Source organism: Acanthochromis polyacanthus, chromosome 17, assembly GCF_021347895.1.
Source record: "Acanthochromis polyacanthus isolate Apoly-LR-REF ecotype Palm Island chromosome 17, KAUST_Apoly_ChrSc, whole genome shotgun sequence".
NCBI lineage: Eukaryota > Metazoa > Chordata > Actinopteri > Pomacentridae > Acanthochromis > Acanthochromis polyacanthus.
In genome coordinates, this window is record NC_067129.1 from 2,467,417 (window position 1) to 2,488,513 (window position 21,097).

Sequence of the window (21,097 nt, forward strand, 5' to 3'; positions counted from 1 at the left end):
GCCACATTTTGGACGACCTACTGAACTATGACGTTTTTGGCCACATTTTGGACGACCTACTGAACTATGACGTTTTTGTCACATTTTGGACGACATTCTAAACTATGACATTTTTGGTTATATTTTGGACGACATACTAAACTATGACGTTTTTGGCCACATTTTGGACGACATACTAAACTATGACGTTTTTGGCTCCATTTTGGACAACATACTAAACCATGACATTTTTCGTCCAATTTTGCACGACATAGTAAAATATGACGTTTTTGGCCACATTTTGGACGACATACTAAACTATGACGTTTTTGACCACATTTTGGATGACATACTAAACTATGATATTTTTAGTGACATTTTGGACGACATACTAAACTGACGTTTTTGGTCACATTTTGGACAACTTCCTAAATTATGACGTTTTTGGTCACATTTTGGACGACATACTAAACTACGACGTTTTCGTCAAATTGTGAATGACATACTATACTATGACGTTTTTGGCCACATTTTGGACAACTTCCTAAATTATGACGTTTTTGGCCACATTTTGGACGACATACTAAACTATGACGTTTTTGGTCACATTTTGGACGACATACTAAACTACGACGTTTTCGTCAAATTGTGAACGACATACTATACTATGACGTTTTTGGCCACATTTTGGACGACATGCTATACTATGACGTTTTTGGCCACATTTTGGATTACATACTAAACTATGACGTTTTTGGTTACATTTTGGACGACATACTGAACTATGACTTTTTTGGCTCCATTTTGGACAACATACTAAACTATGATGTTTTTGGCCACATTTTGGACGACATACTAAACTATGACTTTTTTGGCTCCATTTTGGACAACATACTAAACTATGATGTTTTTGGTCACATTTTGGACGACATACTAAACTATGACGTTATTGACACATTTTGGACGACATTCTAAACTATGACGTTTTTGGTTACATTTTGGACGACATACTAAACTATGATGTTTTTAGTGACATTTTGGACGACATACTAAACTAAGACGTTATTGTCAAATTTTGGACGACATTCTAAACGATGACGTTTTTGGTTACATTTTGGACAACATACTAAACTATGACGTTATTGACACATTTTGGACGACATTCTAAACTATGACGTTTTTGGTTACATTTTGGACGACATACTAAACTATGACGTTTTTGCGCACATTTTGGACGACATACTAAACTATGACGTTTTTTTCACATTTTGGACGACATACGAAACTATGACGTTTTTGTCACATTTTGGACGACATACTAAAATATGACGTTTTTGGCCACATTTTGGACAACATACTAAACTATGACGTTTTTGTCACATTTTGGACGACATACTAAACTATGACGTTTTTGTCACATTTTGGACGACATACTAAAATATGACGTTTTTGCGCACATTTTGGATGACATACTAAACTATGACGTTTTTGGCCACATTTTGGACGACATACTAAACTATGACGTTTTTGTCAAATTTTGGACGACATACGTAACTGATGTTTTTGTCATATTTTGGACGACAGTAAAATATGACGTTTTTGGCCACATTTTGGACGTCATACTAAACTATGACTTTATTGTGATATTTTGGACGACAAACTAAACTATGACTTTTTTTTTCCACATTTTGGACAACATACTAAACTATGACGTTTTTGGCTACATTTTGGATGACATACTACACTATGATGTTTTTGGCCACATTTTGGACGACATACTAAACTATGACGCTTTTAGTCACATTCTGGACAACATACTCAACTATGACTTTATTGTGATATTTTGGACGACAAACTAAACTATGACTTTTTATTCACATTTTGGACAACATACTAAACTATGACGTTTTTGTGCACATTTTGGACGACATACTAAACTATGACGTTTATGTCAAATGTTGGACGACATACTAAACTGTGATGTTTTTGTCAAATTTTGGACGACATACGAAACTGACGTTTTTGTCACATTTTGGACGACATCCTAAACTATGACGTTTTTGGCCACATTTTGGACGACATACTAAACTATGACATTTTTGGATACATTTTGGACGACATACTAAACTATGACGTTTTTGTCAAATTTTGGACGACATATGAAACTATGACGTTTTTGTCAAATTTTGGACGACATACGAAACTATGACGTTTTTGTCACATTTTGGACGACAGTAAAATATGACGTTTTTGGCCACATTTTGGACGTCATACTCAACTTTGACTTTATTGTGATATTTTGGACGACAAACTAAACTATGACTTTTTTTCACATTTTGGACAACATACTAAACTATGACGTTTTTGGCTACATTTTGGACGACATACTAAACTATGACGTTATTGTCACATTTTGGACGACATACTAAACTATGACGTTTTTGGTCACATTTTGGACGACATACTAAACTATGACGTTTATGTCAAATTTTGGACGACATACGAAACTATGACGTTTTTGGCCACATTTTGGACAACATACTAAACTATGACGTTTTTGCGCACATTTTGGACGACATACTAAACTATGACGTTTTTGGCCACATTTTGGACAACATACTAAACTATGACGTTTTTGCGCACATTTTGGACGACATACTAAACTATGACGTTTTTGGCCACATTTTGGACGACATACTAAACTATGACGTTTTTGTCAAATTTTGGACGACATACTAAACTATGACGTTTTTGTCAAATTTTGGACGACATACTAAACTATGACGTTTTTGTCACATTTTGGACGACAGTAAAATATGACGTTTTTGGCCACATTTTGGACGTCATACTCAACTATGACGTTTTTGGCTACATTTTGGATGACATACTACACTATGATGTTTTTGGCCACATTTTGGACGACATACTAAACTATGACGCTTTTAGTCACATTCTGGACGACATACTCAACTATGACTTTATTGTGATATTTTGGACGACAAACTAAACTATGACTTTTTTTTCACATTTTGGACGACATACGAAACTACGACGTTTTTTTCAAATTTTGGACGACATACGAAACTATGACGTTTTTGGCCACATTTTGGACGACATACTAAACTATGACGTTTTTCGCACATTTTGGACGACATACTAAACTATGACGCTTTTGTCAAATTTTGGACGACATACTAAACTATGACGTTTTTGTCAAATTTTGGACGACATACGAAACTATGACATTTTTTTCACATTTTGGACGACAGTAAAATATGACGTTTTTGGCCACATTTTGGACGTCATACTAAACTATGACGTTTTTAGTGACATTTTGGAAGACATGCTAAAATATGACGTTTTTGGCTACATTTTGGATGACATACTAAACTATGACGTTATTGTCACATTTTGGACAACTTCCTAAATTATGACGTTTTTGGCCACATTTTGGACGACATACTAAACTATGACGTTTTTGGTCACATTTTGGACGACATACTAAATTATGACATTTTTGACCACATTTTGGATGACATACTAAACTATGACGTTTTTGGCTCCATTTTGGACAACATACTAAACTATGACGTTATTGTCACATTTTGGATGACATACTAAAATATGACGTTTTTGGCCACATTTTGGACGACATGCTAAACTATGACGTTATTGTCATATTTTGGATGACATACTAAAATATGACGTTTTTGGTCACATTTTGGACAACTTGCTAAATTATGACGTTTTTGGCCACATTTTGGACGACATACTAAACTATGACGTTTTTGCCCACATTTTGGACAACTTGCTAAATTATGACGTTTTTGGCCACATTTTGGACGACATACTAAACTATGACGTTTTTGCCCACATTTTGGACGACCTCCTGAACTATGACGTTTTTGTCACATTTTGGACGACATACTAAACTATGACGTTATTGTCACATTTTGGATGATGACGTTTTTGGCCACATTTTGGATTACATACTAAACTATGACGTTTTTGGTTACATTTTGGACGACATACTGAACTATGACTTTTTTGGCTCCATTTTGGACGACATACTAAATTATGACATTTTTGACCACATTTTGGATGACATACTAAACTATGACTTTTTTGGCTCCATTTTGGACAACATACTAAACTATGATGTTTTTGGTCACATTTTGGACGACATACTAAAGTATGACGTTTTTGTCAAATTTTGGACGACATACTAAACTATGATGTTTTTAGTGACATTTTGGACGACATACTAAACTAAGACGTTTTTGGCCACATTTTGGACGACATACTAAACTATGACGTATTTGGCCACATTTTGGACGACATAGTAAAATATGACGTTATCGTCACACTTTGGAGGACATACTAAACTATGATGTTTTTAGTGACATTTTGGACGACATACTAAACTGACGTTTTTGGTCACATTTTGGACAACTTCCTAAATTATGACGTTTTTGGCCACATTTTGGACGACATACTAAACTACGACGTTTTCGTCAAATTGTGAACGACATACTAAACTATTACGTTTTTGGCCACATTTTGGACGACATACTAAACATGACGTTTTTAGTCACATTTTGGACGACATACTAAACTACTAGAACTCAGAGAGTGCAGTACTCCGCCATAGCTGCTCAGTTGACCTCTCATTTCCGACACCTACTGACTGAACATGGAACTGACCAATTAATACTGAATCTGAATTCTGGACCCAAACCCAGCACCTTGACTCAACACGTCAAGAGATTCTGTCGGTAAAGTGTCGTTAAGTTCAACATTGTCTTTGAATCTTCTGACTGGATCTGAAACCAATCCAACTAACACTGAACTTACAGGTTTATTCTGCTCGGGTCGGGTTCAGGTTCTGCAGGTAAACATCTGCTTCATTGTGTCTGCTGTATAATTCCACTCACTTCTCCTGCAGGTCCAGCAGACTCTGCTCGGCCCTCTGTAGACCCTCCAGATCCTTCGTCAGCTTCCCCAGGTCGTCTCTGGACTTTCGGGTCTGGACGTAGGCGAACCAGCAGCCACCCAGCGCCATGAGGATGGACATGGCCAGAACCAGGTCCTTCCAGCGGTTCTGTCGCCCTGTAAACATACTATATTTAAAAAGACACCGACTTCCAGTTTCTGACTTTATCTCTCCAATAACTGAAGGAATCTGAGTGACTGTTTTCATTTTTCTTGACAACTGTTCATCTGATGAACCTCAAACTTGGCAGGTGGATCTCTAGTGACCACAAGAAGTGCTGTATCCAGTCTGAACTTGCTTGGATGCGCAGTGGCTATAACCGGAGGTCTTTTATGGTGAAATATGAGGGCAGATAACTACTCAGTCCATTAATAGCAGTTTTAATTGAACGCTATAATGTAAAGCCTCAGAGGTGTTATTTATACTCAAATGACATATCAGGAATGTGTTTAGATATAGATGCATATGCACTCACCGGCCACTTTATTAGAGACAACTGCTCAACTGCTTGTTAAATATCTAATCAGCCAATCACATCAACTCAATGCATTTAGACTTGTAGGTAGGCACGGTCAAGACGACCTGCTGGGGTTAAACCCGAGCATCAAAATGGAGAAGAAAAGGTGATTTAAGTGGTTGTTGGTACCAAACAGATGGGCCGGACTGTTTCAGAAACGGCTGATTCATGGGATTTTCACACAAACATCTTTTACAAAAAATGGTCTGAAAAAGAAGGAATATCCAGTTGAGGAGTAGAAGTTCTCTAGAAGAAAACGCTTCGCTGATGCAGAAGTCAGAGGAGAACGACAAGACTGGATGATAGAAAGGAAATAAGTCAAATCACCAACCACACGTCAAACCTTTAAGCAGATCCAGCAGCAGAAGACACCAGGTGTCACTGATGAAACTGAGGCCACAATTCACCAAAACCGGACAATAGAAGATTGGGGAAAAAAAAAAAAAGTTGCCTGGACTTGATTTCTGCTGCGACATTCAGATTATCAGAATTACAGTAAACAGAATGAAAACGTGGATCTATCCGGCCTCATATCAACGGTTCAGACTGCTGCTGGCGTGATGATGTGGAGGACATTTTCTCATCACACTTTGGCCTCCTTAGAACCGACTGAGCATCATTTAACTCCACAGTCTACCTCAGTGTTGTTGCTGAACATCTCCATCCCTTCAGGACCACAGTGGAACATCTTCTGAAGATACTTCCAGCAGGAAAACACTTCAAAGCTAAGCTTATCTCAAACTGGTTTCTCAAACATGACGGTGAAGAAAATAGCACACCTTTTGCTGGAGATCCCTTCTAGTGTCACTCCTTCACTCCATTTCCCATGATTATCCACAATTCTTTGATCATTAATATGTTACTGTTTGCCAGACCTCCTTCTTACGTTTTGTTGTCACACCTTTGGTCTTTGCATCCGACTACCCAGACTCCTTGATTCATTTACCTTTTGTTCTTTGTTGTCTTGGCCTCTGTCACTGATTGGCGACCAAATTAACCACTATCCACCCTTGTATTTACACACAGCTCCTTCCTATAAAATGTGAACTCTGCAAATGTTCTTGGTTGGTTTATCTTCACAGAGTCATGCTCCGTGTTGGTCAGACCCACTGTATGCTGGAAAAAAAAAAAAAACACCCAACTACACCAAACGTCCAAGGACTAAGAGTGAAATTTCTTCAACAATGACGATGAGTTCACTGATCTCCAATAACCTCCACAGTCAGCAGATCTCCAGTAGAGCAGCATCGGGATGAGATGAGATTAGCATCATGGCTGTGCAGCTGACAAAACTGCAACCATGCGATGCTATCATGTCAATATGGACCAATAAATGTTTATTGAATCTCTGAACATGAAAAATTTAGGCAGTTCTGAAGGCAAAAGGAATCCAACATGGTACCAGCAAGATGTAGCTGAATAAAGTGATCGTTTACTGTTTGCATTTGCACCTAAATGTGTAAATATACATGAAGGACGTGTATTAGATGAAATCACAACCACAGCAGTACACCAGGTTTATCCGTCTACCTGCACAGATGCTAACATGACGGCTACAGATACGAGTCGCTGACCTGGCGGCGGTCCGAACAGAACGATGTCGAGGGCTTTGAGATGCAGCTTCTGGGCGTGGCTTCGGTCTGAGATCTTCAGCACATACATGGTGAGAGTCGTGTTCTTCACCGCCAGCCTGCAGGGAAGAGGAGGAGGAACGTCAGTGATTTTAACCTGCAGACGTCGGCGTGGTGCGTTCAGGGACGGCGTTCAGTGTGAGAACAGCAGATGTTTGATAGAGGAGCATCGAGTTTGATCACATGACCCCCGTGTCTCATGGATGTACTGACTTGAAGAAAATGGTAAAAATATATGAATGTGAGCAGAGAACAGTGAGGAGTTCAATGAATGAACTGAGTTTAACTGACGGCTGCAGTTTACAACAAAAACGCAACAGTCTCAAACTCAGAACCACGACTCTCTACTTCCTTCTGTCCATTTATCCTTCATTTTTCACTCTGTCCTTCATTTTCCCCTTCCTTTTATCTGCCCTCCTTCTATCCTTAATTCATTTCATTCTATCTCTTTCCTTTATTCCATTGCTCTTTTCTTCCTTCTACCCATCTTATTTCCTTATTTCTATCCTTTGGTCTGCCCTTTTATAATTCCCTTGTTCTTCTTTCATTCGAGCCTTTCTTTTTTATCTTTAACTTCTTCTATCCTCTCTTCTGTCTTTAATCCTTTCTGTCTTTCTTTTTCTTAATTCTATTCCTCAAGTCTTGTCTTCCTGACTTTTCTTTTCCTTCTTTCTTTCCTTTTTTTCATTTCCTTTCTTTCCTTCCATCCATCACAGTCCTCTACAGCTGATGTCTCTTAATAACTTCTACTTCCTGTGTGGTTTGAAGTCGCCTGTTAAGATTCATTTCCTGACGTCTTTATCTGTGATGTCCATCAGAACAAACCTTCAGAACTCCTCAGAGAACGGCTCAGTCCAGACATCCACTGAGAATCCGTTCATTTAAAGTGGATTCCTTCATGATAAACTTCAGACAGTTCTGCTGCTTTCAACAATGAGCTCCATTAATCTGTTAAATGTGTTTTATTGTTGTTCTCTGCAGGTTAGTGGCTTCATTCCAGTGCTTTTATTTAAGGAATGACTGTGAAACTGTTTGTTACTTACAAAGTTGTAAATAAAGTTTTTCCTGTTACCTGGGCAGGGCCTTGCCGTCAATCCGGTGTTTCCTGAAGGTTTCTGTGTACTGAGGAAGCTCAACGCTGACGACTAGCCAGTCCTCCACCTGCTGCAGCGTCCAGTTATACACTGAAAACACACAATCAGCACACCTGAGCCAGGTGAACGCACCGCACACAGGTACAGAAACACACAAAACGCGTCTGATTCATCCAGACGTTCTTTGTGTGAATTGGCTCAACGAAAACTAAAACCCAGCCAGACCTAATAGAAGGTGTTTTTTTTAACTTTCTTTGTTCACTTTCTGCTTCAAACTCTGTTCACACAAAGGAACATTTGATGCATCTCGTGATTCTTTTATCGTGTTCAGCTGCTTCAGTGAACAGGTTGTTTTAATGGAGAACAATGAAAAATATAAAAATGTAAACATAAAACTGTTAACCCTTCTGCGGTCTTCATTTACAGGCACCAAAAAATATTGTCACCTTGTCTGAAAAAAATCCAAAAATTGAGCAAAAAAAGAAAAAGAAAATTCCAATAATTCCTTAAAGGTTTTGTTTTTAAAAAAATCCCCCAAATTTGGCAAAAAAAATCCTTGTAAATATTTTCAGAAAATGAGTAAAAATCTTCCAAAAAAATCCCCCCCAAAAATCTAAAGTGATTACATAAATATCAGTAAAACTTTTGGTATTTTCTTAAACATTAAAAAAAAAACTTAATGAAATATTTTTTAATGTTTCTTTTCATCACGAAACCATTTGGTTAAAAGGAAATGCTTCTCAAAACAAATTTAAATCTAAATTCTGAACAGAACCAGCTCTACAGCATCAGTTACCATGGAGATTAGCAGGTTAAAAGAACTTCATGACACTAAAAACTCTGACTTTTACTTCAGTCTGTTGCTACATGAATAACAACAAGCTTTCCTACGTCTTCTCTTCTTCTTCTCTATAAATAAACATCTTCTTCTTCAGTATTTATTTTGACAAACTGAGCTGGAAAATTAGAGCGATCCAGAAATAGATTTTAGTTCTACACTCTGTGGTTCTACTTTCTGTCTCCTGCAGCTTCATGATCCTTTACTTTCTGTCACTTGATTTTTTCTTCTTCTCTTCTTTTTTATTTTTCTTTCTTGCTCCCCTCATATTTCTTTCTTTCCTTCTTTCTGTCCACTCTTATCATTTCTTTCTTTTCTATTATTTTCCTTCCCTTTATCTTTCTATCTTGTATATTCCTTCCTTCCTTCCTTCCTTCCTCCCTGTTTATTTTTATGGCCTCTGGTTCGTTAAACGTTGTGTCTTCTTCTCACAGTAAATAAACACTGACAGTAAACAATGACTGTTTGTTTACTACTAGTAGAACCTCTCATTTCCTCCAGCAGCTTTCAGTTTATTTTAGATGGACCGTGTCTCCTCCTGACCTTCAGAGCTCTTCCAGGCGTTCCACATGTCCTCCACGCTGATGAGCAGGTCGGCCCGGTGGAAGCTGCTGTGTTTGGCTTTGGGGTCGTGGAGCTTCATGTCCTCCCTGAGGAACTGAGGAGATCCAGACGAGTTAACGTCCATCAGTTAGTAAATAAACGATCAAATCGTCTGGATCAGGTCTGAACGTCTCACCTCGTCCGTCTCCGTCGTGTCCACCGTCCCGTCAGCGTCATCGTCCATCAGTTTATGGATGCTGCAGATCGCCTCAAAGCTCAGGACGGAGTTCTCATCCTGACAGAGCTGCTGGTCTATCACACACAGATCTATAGCAGAGAACATCTATCACACACAGATCTATAATAGAACATCTATCACACACAGATCTATGATAGAACATCTATCACACAGATCTGTGATAGAACATCTATCACACACAGATCTATAATAGAACATCTATCATACACAGATCTATAGCAGAGAACATCTATCACACACAGATCTATAATAGAACATCTATCACACACAGATCTATAGCAGAGAACATCTATCACACACAGATCTATAATAGAACATCTATCATACACAGATCTATAGCAGAGAACATCTATCACACACAGATCTATAATAGAACATCTATCACACACAGATCTATAGCAGAGAACATCTATCACACACAGATCTATAATAGAACATCTATCATACACAGATCTATAGCAGAGAACATCTATCACACACAGATCTATAATAGAACATCTATCATACACAGATCTATAGCAGAGAACATCTATCACACACAGATCTATAATAGAACATCTATCATACACAGATCTATAGCAGAGAACATCTATCACACACAGATCTATAATAGAACATCTATCACACACAGATCTGTAATAGAACATCTATCACACACAGATCTATAATAGAACATCTATCACACACAGATCTATAATAGAACATCTATCATACACAGATCTATAGCAGAGAACATCTATCATACACAGATCTATAATAGAACATCTATCATACACAGATCTATAGCAGAGAACATCTATCATACACAGATCTATAGCAGAGAACATCTATCACACACAGATCTATAGCAGAGAACATCTATCACACACAGATCTATAATAGAACATCTATCACACACAGATCTATAGCAGAGAACATCTATCATACACAGATCTATAGCAGAGAACATCTATCACACACAGATCTGTAATAGAACATCTATCACACACAGATCTATAATAGAACATCTATCACACACAGATCTATAGCAGAGAACATCTATCACACAGAGATCTATAATAGAACAACTATCACACACAGATCTGTGATAGAACATCTATCACACACAGATCTGTGATAGAACATCTATCACACACAGATCTATAATAGAACATCTATCACACACAGATCTGTGATAGAACATCTATCATACACAGATCTGTGATAGAACATCTATCATACACAGATCTATAGCAGAGAACATCTATCACACACAGATCTATAATAGAACATCTATCACACACAGATCTATAATAGAACATCTATCACACACAGATCTGTGATAGAACATCTATCATACACAGATCTATAGCAGAGAACATCTATCACACAGATCTATAATAGAACATCTATCACACACACATCTATAATAGAACATCTATCACACACACATCTATAATAGAACATCTATCACACACACATCTATAATAGAACATCTATCACACACAGATCTATAATAGAACATCTATCACACACAGATCTGTGATAGAACATCTATCATACACAGATCTATAGCAGAGAACATCTATCACACACACATCTATAATAGAACATCTATCACACACACATCTATAATAGAACATCTATCACACACAGATCTATAATAGAACATCTATCACACACAGATCTGTGATAGAACATCTATCATACACAGATCTATAGCAGAGAACATCTATCACACACAGATCTATAATAGAACATCTATCACACACAGATCTATAATAGAACATCTATCACACACAGATCTATGATAGAACATCTATCACACACAGATCTATAATAGAACATCTATCACACACAGATCTATAATAGAACATCTATCACACACAGATCTGTGATAGAACATCTATCACACACAGATCTATGATAGAACATCTATCACACACAGATCTATAATAGAACATCTATCACACACAGATCTATGATAGAACATCTATCACACACAGATCTATAATAGAACATCTATCACACACAGATCTATAATAGAACATCTATCACACACAGATCTATGATAGAACATCTATCACACACAGATCTGTGATAGAACATCTATCACACACAGATCTGTGATAGAACATCTATCACACACAGATCTGTGATAGAACATCTATCACACACAGATCTATGATAGAACATCTATCACACACAGATCTGTGATAGAACATCTATCACACACAGATCTATGATAGATAAATTAGGTAATCTGTTTCACATATTTTCCAGTTTCGATGAATCACTAATCTGAAGTAAAATCTCAGTGAATAAATGTGTTACTGTCAGCTGGAAAACTGCAAATAATTCCCACAAAAACGTCTGTATTTCTACAGCAGTAATTTATTCTTTTACCGTGTTAAAATCTCAGATATTTGACGGATACTTTCCGTGATTTTTCCCGTTATTACAGCGAGTTTATAATAAAGTTGTTGTGACTAAAGTTTCTGTCTCCACACGGCTCTCGGTTTGATGAACGTTTATTTCTGGAGCCAAAAAAAGCTTCAGAACCACAAACATCCATCATTTCTCTGTTTGGGACGGAGACGAGGAAGACGAAGCGTCACGGGAGAGAGAGGAGAAATAAAATACTAAAGAAATACTGCAGAAGAAGTAGAGAACAGGAAAGTAAACATGTGAAAGACGTGGCCGAGCAGGAGAATGAAGGGACGCAAATAAGAAGTACAAGTACTGCAGAATTCTACTGCAACACATGAAACACTATATTTTTACTACAACCTAATACTGCAGTCAGACAGATGGATATAATTTACACACATATTACTGCTGCTGTTTATCGTCTCTTTGTGGTCGTTTTGTGTCTCTTTGTGGTCGTTTTGTGTCTCTTTGTGGTCGTTTTGTGTCTCCAGAGTGGGACTACCAAAGATGTGACACATTCAGCTGGTACGACTGATGTCTTTCTTTAACCGGTGTGTTGAACTTCATTCATTCTGCGTCACCTGTCCAGGTGTGTCAGGTGTTTACATGCAGACTCTGGATTCTGTAATCCACATCCAGGTTCTGAGGTCAGGATCTGATGTGTACATGTGAGAAACTGGATCAGAACCGGGAGAACTCAGCCGACACCTCATCCCGTTAGCCTCGGCTAGCTGCTAGCATTCACGATCATCCATCAGACCGCTGACATCCAGCTGCTGCCGTCGCCATGACAACAAACACAGCCACAAGCTCATGACTACATTTGGTCATTTCAGCCTCGGAGAGTCTCTGCATGAACGCTCAGCTGGATCGGTGTGTGTGTGTGTGTGTGTGTGTCTGTGTGTGTTGTTTTGTCTCTGTGCAGTCGTTTTGCAGTCTCTTTTTGTCTGTCTGTGGTTGTTTTGTGTCTATTTGCTGTTATTTTGTGTATTTTGTCAAACACATCTGCCTCTGCCCTCCCTCTGTTTCTTTTCTCTGTTCCAGCTGTTGTTCCAGATGTCAGACTGAAGGCAGCAGCTCTCTCTCTCAACTGTCAGGGTAAACATTAGTTCAGCAGCTCCATCACACTGGTCAGTTTGGTTAGACTGAGAGAAGGAAGGGGAAGTTGTGGATCTTTAACACATAAATCATCCTCATTCCCAGCTCCATCACTCAGATAAATCTGAGGTTCTACACATGAAACAGACGTGCAGACTCAGGGTGATTAACGCTCTCAAACAGTACCATTAACTCTAGTATGCTCCCAAAATAAACCTCCAGAAAACTACTAAGAAGCAGAAGCCGTCTGAGAATCTGTTTTAAACCTTTAGTGTCACAGTCTTGTGGCTGTTTTGTGTCACTTTGTGGTCGTTTTGTGTCACTTTGTGGTCGTTTTGTGTTTAAACAAATTCAGATTAAAAACTGTTGAACGTCTACAGAAAGCAGAAAACCTTCACACATAAGCTGTCGAGCAGGAAGGTAGTTTGTAGCCACATTCACACGGCGACCAAACCACACACAACTTGTCCGTCTGAAATCTGATGCTGATCTACAAATTGAAAGCGCGAACACAGACATCTCCAGCAGGTCTGCTGTTAACCCTCTGATCCCAGCTTAGGTTTCCTTTTCATGGAGACACCAGAGGAGAATAGAGACGGCGAGGTAAAGAGCAGCAGCAGCCTCGGTTAAAGGTCTGAGGATTAAGTCGAGCAGCTGTGAGGACAGAAATACTCAGATAATAGAATTAAAGAGGACCAAGGTAAAGTCAAAGTCGCACACCGAACATCAGCTCAGCCGGACAAAGGCTGCCAAACTACACTACCCATCATGCACTGTGTGCAGGGCTTAGAAAAAGGAGTCAAATCTCAGAAGTTTTCCCATTTTATTGCTTTTCAACAATGAATCATCTAATTTGGCTTTTTTGATTCTTTAAAGACTCTTTTATGTCAAAGTGAAATAGATTTCTACAAAGTAATTCAGATAATTAAAAACAAAGTAAAATAAGTAGCTGCATAAGTATTAACCGTCTGTAAAGTGTTTAATTCAAGACAAGTGCAGCTAAGAGAATGACAGAGCAGGAAAAAGACTGGTGAGGGAGGCCACCAAGACAGCTATGACTCCTCTGAAGGACTTACAAGAAAGAGACATGAATTGGTGCTGAAGCACGTAATGTCCTGATTTGTGGAGATGACTGAGCTTCATGTTCAGGTTTTATCTTTGCTACAGAGACATGTCAGTCAGTCAGAACAGATTACTGAATTAAATTTGACTTCATAAAAACGTTACGGTGTCCAGATAGCATTAGCCACATGCTAAGAGATACAACAGACCTTTTGGGGATAGCCTCAGCCTAGCACCGTCAGCAAAACAAGCTCCAGCTACACCAAGGAGTCAATTACAGGAAGTCCTCAGTTTACGACGTCCTCAACCTACAGCGTTTTGTTGTTACATTAGAACCGGTTACGTGCAACTAGTTGACGAGCGGATGAATAAATCGTCACGCGGAGAATGGAAACGAAGACATCTTATAGCGTTGCGTGACGACGCATTCATCCACTCGTCAACTAGTTCCACAAAACCAGTTCTAATGTAAGGACCAAACGCTGTAGGTTGAGGACGCCGTAAACCGAGGACCTCCTGTACAATGATGCAATTAAACAAAAATAAGCTGAATATCTGCCCTGATAATCAGTCATTCTCTATTTTACCTCTATTTCAGAGCAGCTTGAGAACAAATAATTAAATTTTAAGGCTCATAAAAAAGACGTTATCATTTAAAGAACATTGCCAGAGTACGCCAGTTTCTCTCTCAGAGAAACGCTCTTCTTTCTGGTCTCCCTAAAAAGAATATATTCCAAGTACAATTACTCCAAAACTCAGCTGCTCGGATGCTGACAAAGACCAGAAAGAGAGCTCACGTTCTACCGATTTTAAAGTCTCTACACGGCCCTGTAACATGAATACTTTTAAAAGCAAATTTAAAACCTACGTTTTGAGTTTGGCTTCTAAATAAATTTTTAATTTAATCTATTTTAGGTATTTTATTTCATTTCACTGATCTTATTGTTTTTCATTTGTCCACTTTTATTTGTTTTTATTTTAAGGTAGCTAATGGTTGTGAGTTTGGGTGGCGTGTTTTCATCTTTGTGCTACATTGTCTTGTATGAAAAGCGCTATAGAAATAAAGCTAATATTGCAGTTCTCTTTCTCTGGTTAATGAAGCTCTTCACAAGCATCTCCTTCACCTCATTTGAAAGTATCACATGATCGGCATCATGTCCAACAGCTCAGACTCATTCTGATGTTTGAGATCCTGCAGCTGATCTTTAGCTCTGATCAGATTGTTCATATCTGCAGTTTTACTCTCAGATAGTCAAACTCAGCCGTCAAACGTGGAAACAGTTTGAGTCTTTTTGCCACTTGACTTCCTGTGACATCGTCAGGAAGCTGCGGTTTGCTCCTACGCTATCATTGCTGCACAGAACACATCAGCTGAACACATTAACGTCCACACATGAGGACATTTCCGGCGGATTTCAGGCTGACGGGTTCTAAAAACCACAAGCAGAAAACAGCAGTTTATTCCAGTGTAACAGCAGCAGCTCTTTTTATCAAAGTGCTGGACGTCAAACGAATGAATAAACTCGTGTGAACCGCAACAACTGCTCGGCTAAACCGACATGCCAAAGCAACAGAAACAGAAAACATTTCAGGCGGCCTGTGGTTTCGTCTGAACACGTCGGGTCGTAAAATAAACACCAGAACAACAAAGAGATGAAGAGATCTTAAAGTACGCATCCCATCAGCAGCCTGCAGAAAACAAATGAAGCAGCATCTCTACAGATCTAAAAACTGAGCAGATAATAATCACTGTGAAAAATAAATCAAGTAAAATCTGATAAAAGCAGCAAGTATCTGCAAAATAATGAATGCAAGCAGATGTTAATACAGTAAAACTGTGATTTTTCGGTCAAATATTGCTAAAAAAAAACAAATTACTCTGTTAAAAATACAGGTTTTAAACATTATGTGTCGCTCTGGCCTGTTTTTGTTTGTTGTTTAGTTTTGTTTACTTTACAGTCAAAATGTAAATTAATTAATACTTTTCTGCGATTTTATCCGATATTATCTGTAATTTTAGACAGGAAATTTAAAAGCAAGGAAAATCTGTAAAATAACAAAAATATTTTTACATTTTTCAATCGCTAATATAAATATTTTCTCTTTCAAACTGAAGAAATATCTTTAAATTAATTATATTTTTTGCTTATTTAAATATAGTGAAAAGAGTGAGCATGGGCCCGTTTTGTAAGGAAACATGTAAATATTACTCGTTTGAGAATTTATTAGTTATTTTCTGTAATTTAACAAAATAGAGAAAATGAAAAATAATCCTAAATAGCTGGAAAAAAAACTGCAATTAACACTGTCACACATACATACACACCTATTATTTTTATATATTTTTTAAATCAGAAAAAATGCTGTAATGTGAAAAAAAATTGCAAAAAACATAACGGCAAACATCTGTGAAATATATTAACGGATTCAAATGCAGAAAAACGGTGTAATTTTAGAATCACACTGTGAAAGAAATGAAAGTTTAGGCTCGTTTTATGCTTAATTATGTTTCCATAATTCCTTTTTATAGTTATCTGTAATTGAACAAACTGTAAAATCATAGTAAATTTTTCAAATAATTAAAAAATAGGTTCCTTTTTTTTGCAGTGTACTAATTTTTTTTTTTTTGTAAATAGTACTTTTTCTGTTTGAGTAGTGATTTTATTTTTATCTCTGAGTTTTAATTTCTTTGTTTTTATGATTATAAAATTTCATGTTGATTTTATTGCTTAAATTATGTTTTATTTCTGATAATGTACGTTTTTACCTTTTAGATCATATTTACTATTTATTTTATTTTCCATTGTCGTGTATAAATAAACTTGTCCTGAGGGGCCGTTTACACGAGCACGCTTGCAGGTAAAAACGACAAAATATTTCAACAAAACGCCCTATCGTTCATACGAGGACGGCGTTTTGGGGGCTTAAAAACGCAAAAATTTGAAACCGGCCTCCAGAGTGGAAAAGTAGAAAACGCTCCGCTGTTACGTTTCCGTCTAAACAGTAAAACGCAAAACTTTGCCGAGATCTGACCACGTCGCCTACGCGATTACGTCGCATACGTGCGCCGGTGCTTTGGTTTGCCGGCCGGTACAAGGACGTAAACAAAGATGTGTGATTATTTCCATCCTTCGTACCTTCAAGCAACTCTGGCAGCTCTCTGTACACTACAGGAGTCGTACCAACAAACGTACAGAATCTGTACAGATTCCATTCATGAACATTTACCGCGGCGGAGATCCGAAAAGGGAGACAGTACGCATGCGCGTAGACATGGCGGAGTTTTATCACAGCGCCACCCAGCTGCCTGGCATTCATATCCAATCGAATTCCACACACTATAGAGTCACCGTATATACGCAGATTTCCTTCAAAACCGCTCGTCTAAACGCGAAATGACAAGACGCTACTTTTGCGTTTTCTGTTAAGATGGTCCTCTCATGTAAACGTAGCCTGACTGTCCGTTTCTTCAGGGAGCTAATGCGTCCAAACACGGATCACACATGCAAAAAAAAAAAGACACAATTAAACATTACAACAGCTCAGTGAACGTCCATCACCATCCTGAGCAGCCGAAGGGAAACCATAGAGCTAAAATACTAGATCTGCTGCTGCCAGGTGAAGTTTCTATGTTTCGATTGATGTCCTTACATGAGCAGATATTTCAGCTCTACAGTCTGAGGAACATGTTCTGTCTTTAATGTAAAAAGAAGCCGGGACATGCAGAGCTGCTGGAGTTCTCCGTGAAAGAGGAAAGAGATCAACACGACATTAAAGAACAGAGCTCCTGTCTAACTGTCCTGAAAACCACAATCAGATCAGAGCTGGAAACGCTCCCACAACATCGGCTAACAGCTCTAATTCAGTTCTGAAGTTTCAACCTAATTTTCACAGAACGTTTGCAGAACATTTATCATTCCAAATAATGTTCCTGTGAGGATAAACGTGACACAACATTCAGAGAATGTTTAGAGGAAACTGCCAGATTATGTTCCATGACAACAGCACAAGAATGTTCTGAAGACAACATTACAGAAATGTTTTACAGACGTTACTAAAGCCGTTAAGAACATTAAGAGTCCAACAAAGTCATCATTACGTTATCCTGACTGTGAGAAATACATTCTAAAACAAAAAGAAAATGTTGTTGCTAAATATTAGTACGACTTTGCAGAACAATCAACATCAACAAAAGACACAGAAATGCCCCAATGAGACAGAAAAATGATCAAAAAGAGACACAAAATAACCATAAAAAGAAACAAAACAATGACAAAGACACAAAGAGACACAAAATGACCACAAAGAGACACACAATGAGCAAAGCGACAAAACGATCACAGAGACAAACACAATAACTTGGCTGATGGGACTTTTTTACCTGAGGCTGCGTTGCCGTGGGAAACCAGGTGATGGTGTCGGTCCAGGTGGGCGTGGTCACTTCTGTCCAATCCACTGTGAGCCACAACACACACACCCAACACACACAGCAGCCACACACACTCCATGTCTGCAGAGAGAACAGAACGCCTGTAAGCCTTCAAACATCCACAGAACACTTCATTATTATTATCATTATCATCACATTAGGAACACGTGTTCACTAATGCAACCATCCAGGCAGCCAATCAGCTGGCAGAACTGCTCAGGTGTTAAATCCTAACAGTAGATCAACGTTCCATTTATTGAAGCAAAATTCTTCATGTTTTTGTTCAGGAGTCATTCTGAAAACAATAATTCATGCCGTCTGCAGAAACATCTTTCATCCACTACCAACAGACTTCATTTAAAATTTTGCCAATTGTAGATAGAAGCGACGATCTTCATGTTTTCCACCAGATGCCTTTTAGTAAAACACTAATTCCTGCTGTCTGAACAAACATCTGGTCTCTGATCAAACAAAACCAAAGTTTATCCAAAGTTTTGCTAATTTTGTCGGACACTGAGGTCAAATTCTCAACTTCCTGTCGTCTGCACAGACCTGAAGTCTTTATAAACTTATATACCAGGCTTGAGTCAAGGTTTTCCCAGTTTTAGACTTTCCAGTTCTTGTGTTGAGCCCAAACACCAGTAAAACAGAGTTAAGATTAAAGCCTGTTCACCGTCTGCATCCATCCATGGCTGCTGTTTATCATCTTCTAATTGAGTTTTTTTATTGTTGCTGCTGATATCTGCAGTTAAACGTGTTTAAAGAGGATTATTGATCATTTTTAGAGCTACATTAACTCGCTTTGATCCACCAAATGACGCTTATCTGCGGCAGAATCTCGGCGACGCGCACCAGAAATTAATGAACGAGCTTCAGACAAACCAGCCGCACGTGACTCCAATCAGAAACTTATCGATCCGCAGCTTCATCGACCAGCTCCATCTCAGTTTCCGCGGTTTTCTCAGTCTGTCTGTTTGGGTTTTAGTTCAGTTTTTTTTACACAAAATGTTCTTTTCCGTGCCTCTGATTGATGTAAATAAAGTTGAATAAAGTTTGTTTGTGTGAATAAAGTTGCTGGTTTTAAAGGTCAGAGGTCAGACAGGTGTTCAGTTTCCCACCGACTCGTTTCAGAGCTGAACAGTTGGAAGTCATCGTTCACTCACCTCTGCCTCGGCGCCTCCTCTAATCCATCGATCCGAACCGATCAGCGCTGATCGATGAGGCTCAAACTGATCGAAGGAGGTGATCAGAGCTGCGGACGGTTCTCTGCTCGGTTCTGAACCCTCTGACTCCAACTCAACCAGCTGCTGCGGAACAAAAAACACCCAGATATCCGCCCGTGCTGCCTTCATGGACCTGGGAGAGGCTCCGAAATCTGAGCGTTCACTTTGAAAAACAACTTTATTTAAAAACATTTCTGGAGCTGCGTTAGTTTATTTTATAACCTGCAGAATGCCAAGGAGACGGAAACACACAGCAGTGCACAAACAGACACAAAAAGACACACAAAAAATATTACTGTATGCAAAAAAACACAAAAGGACACAAACTGACCTCAAACGGACACAAAATATGCACAGACACACAAGAAAACACAAAAAGATCATAAAGAAACACAAAAAAGCCACAAAGAGACAGAAAACAAACTTAAAGAGGCACAACAAATAAACACAAAACCCCTAAAAGACACAGAAAGACCCAACAGAAACACAAAACAGAAACAAGGACACCAAATGACCACAAAACCACACAAAACAATAAGTACTAGATGCAAAATAACCACAAAGGGACACAAACTGACTTCAAACAGATACAAAATAAGCACAGAAATAAAACAAAGAACACACACATTGATCTAAAACACACACAGTAACCACAGAGATAAAACAGGTCAGTGAACACATTTAAATAACAACATAAAGGAGGTGTGTGTGATTCTTCTTGAGTTGTAGATGAAAATTCAAAATGAGATTTAACTGCACTAACATCTGTGTGTTTGATAATAACTTTTATCGGTTCAGTTTTTTTTACAGGATCATGTAAATCTACTGATATAATCAAAAATCATTTCAGATTTTAACTCTCGTGTTGCATATTTCTGTAGTTTCATCGGTTTCCTGGTGGTTAAACGAGTAAAATCTGCTGATCTTCCCACATTTCTGCTCAGAATCCTCCTCTTTCTCCTGTCCCCGGTGATCTAAATTCCCACAGCACTCGAAGGCAGCATCACTTCTCTTGCAGCGGG

General features: G+C 38.4%; 1 protein-coding gene across 2 annotated transcripts in view; it reads right to left on the reverse strand.

The window, feature by feature from the left end:
- The window catches only part of LOC110965841 (stromal interaction molecule 1-like), a 40,634-nt gene extending 20,465 nt beyond the window's left edge, over positions 1-20,169 (reverse strand). For both annotated transcript variants that reach the window (XM_022215008.2, XM_022215007.2), the window contains exons 1-7: positions 20,016-20,169; positions 18,805-18,933; positions 9,792-9,922; positions 9,596-9,710; positions 8,193-8,304; positions 7,064-7,179; positions 4,914-5,088 (exon numbers count right to left, since the gene is read on the reverse strand). In XM_022215008.2, the coding sequence (XP_022070700.1) occupies positions 4,914-5,088; positions 7,064-7,179; positions 8,193-8,304; positions 9,596-9,710; positions 9,792-9,922; positions 18,805-18,931 (776 nt within the window). In that variant the 5' untranslated portion in view covers positions 18,932-18,933; positions 20,016-20,169. The remainder of the gene's footprint in view (positions 1-4,913; positions 5,089-7,063; positions 7,180-8,192; positions 8,305-9,595; positions 9,711-9,791; positions 9,923-18,804; positions 18,934-20,015) is intronic.
- Positions 20,170-21,097: the final 928 nt, after the last annotated feature.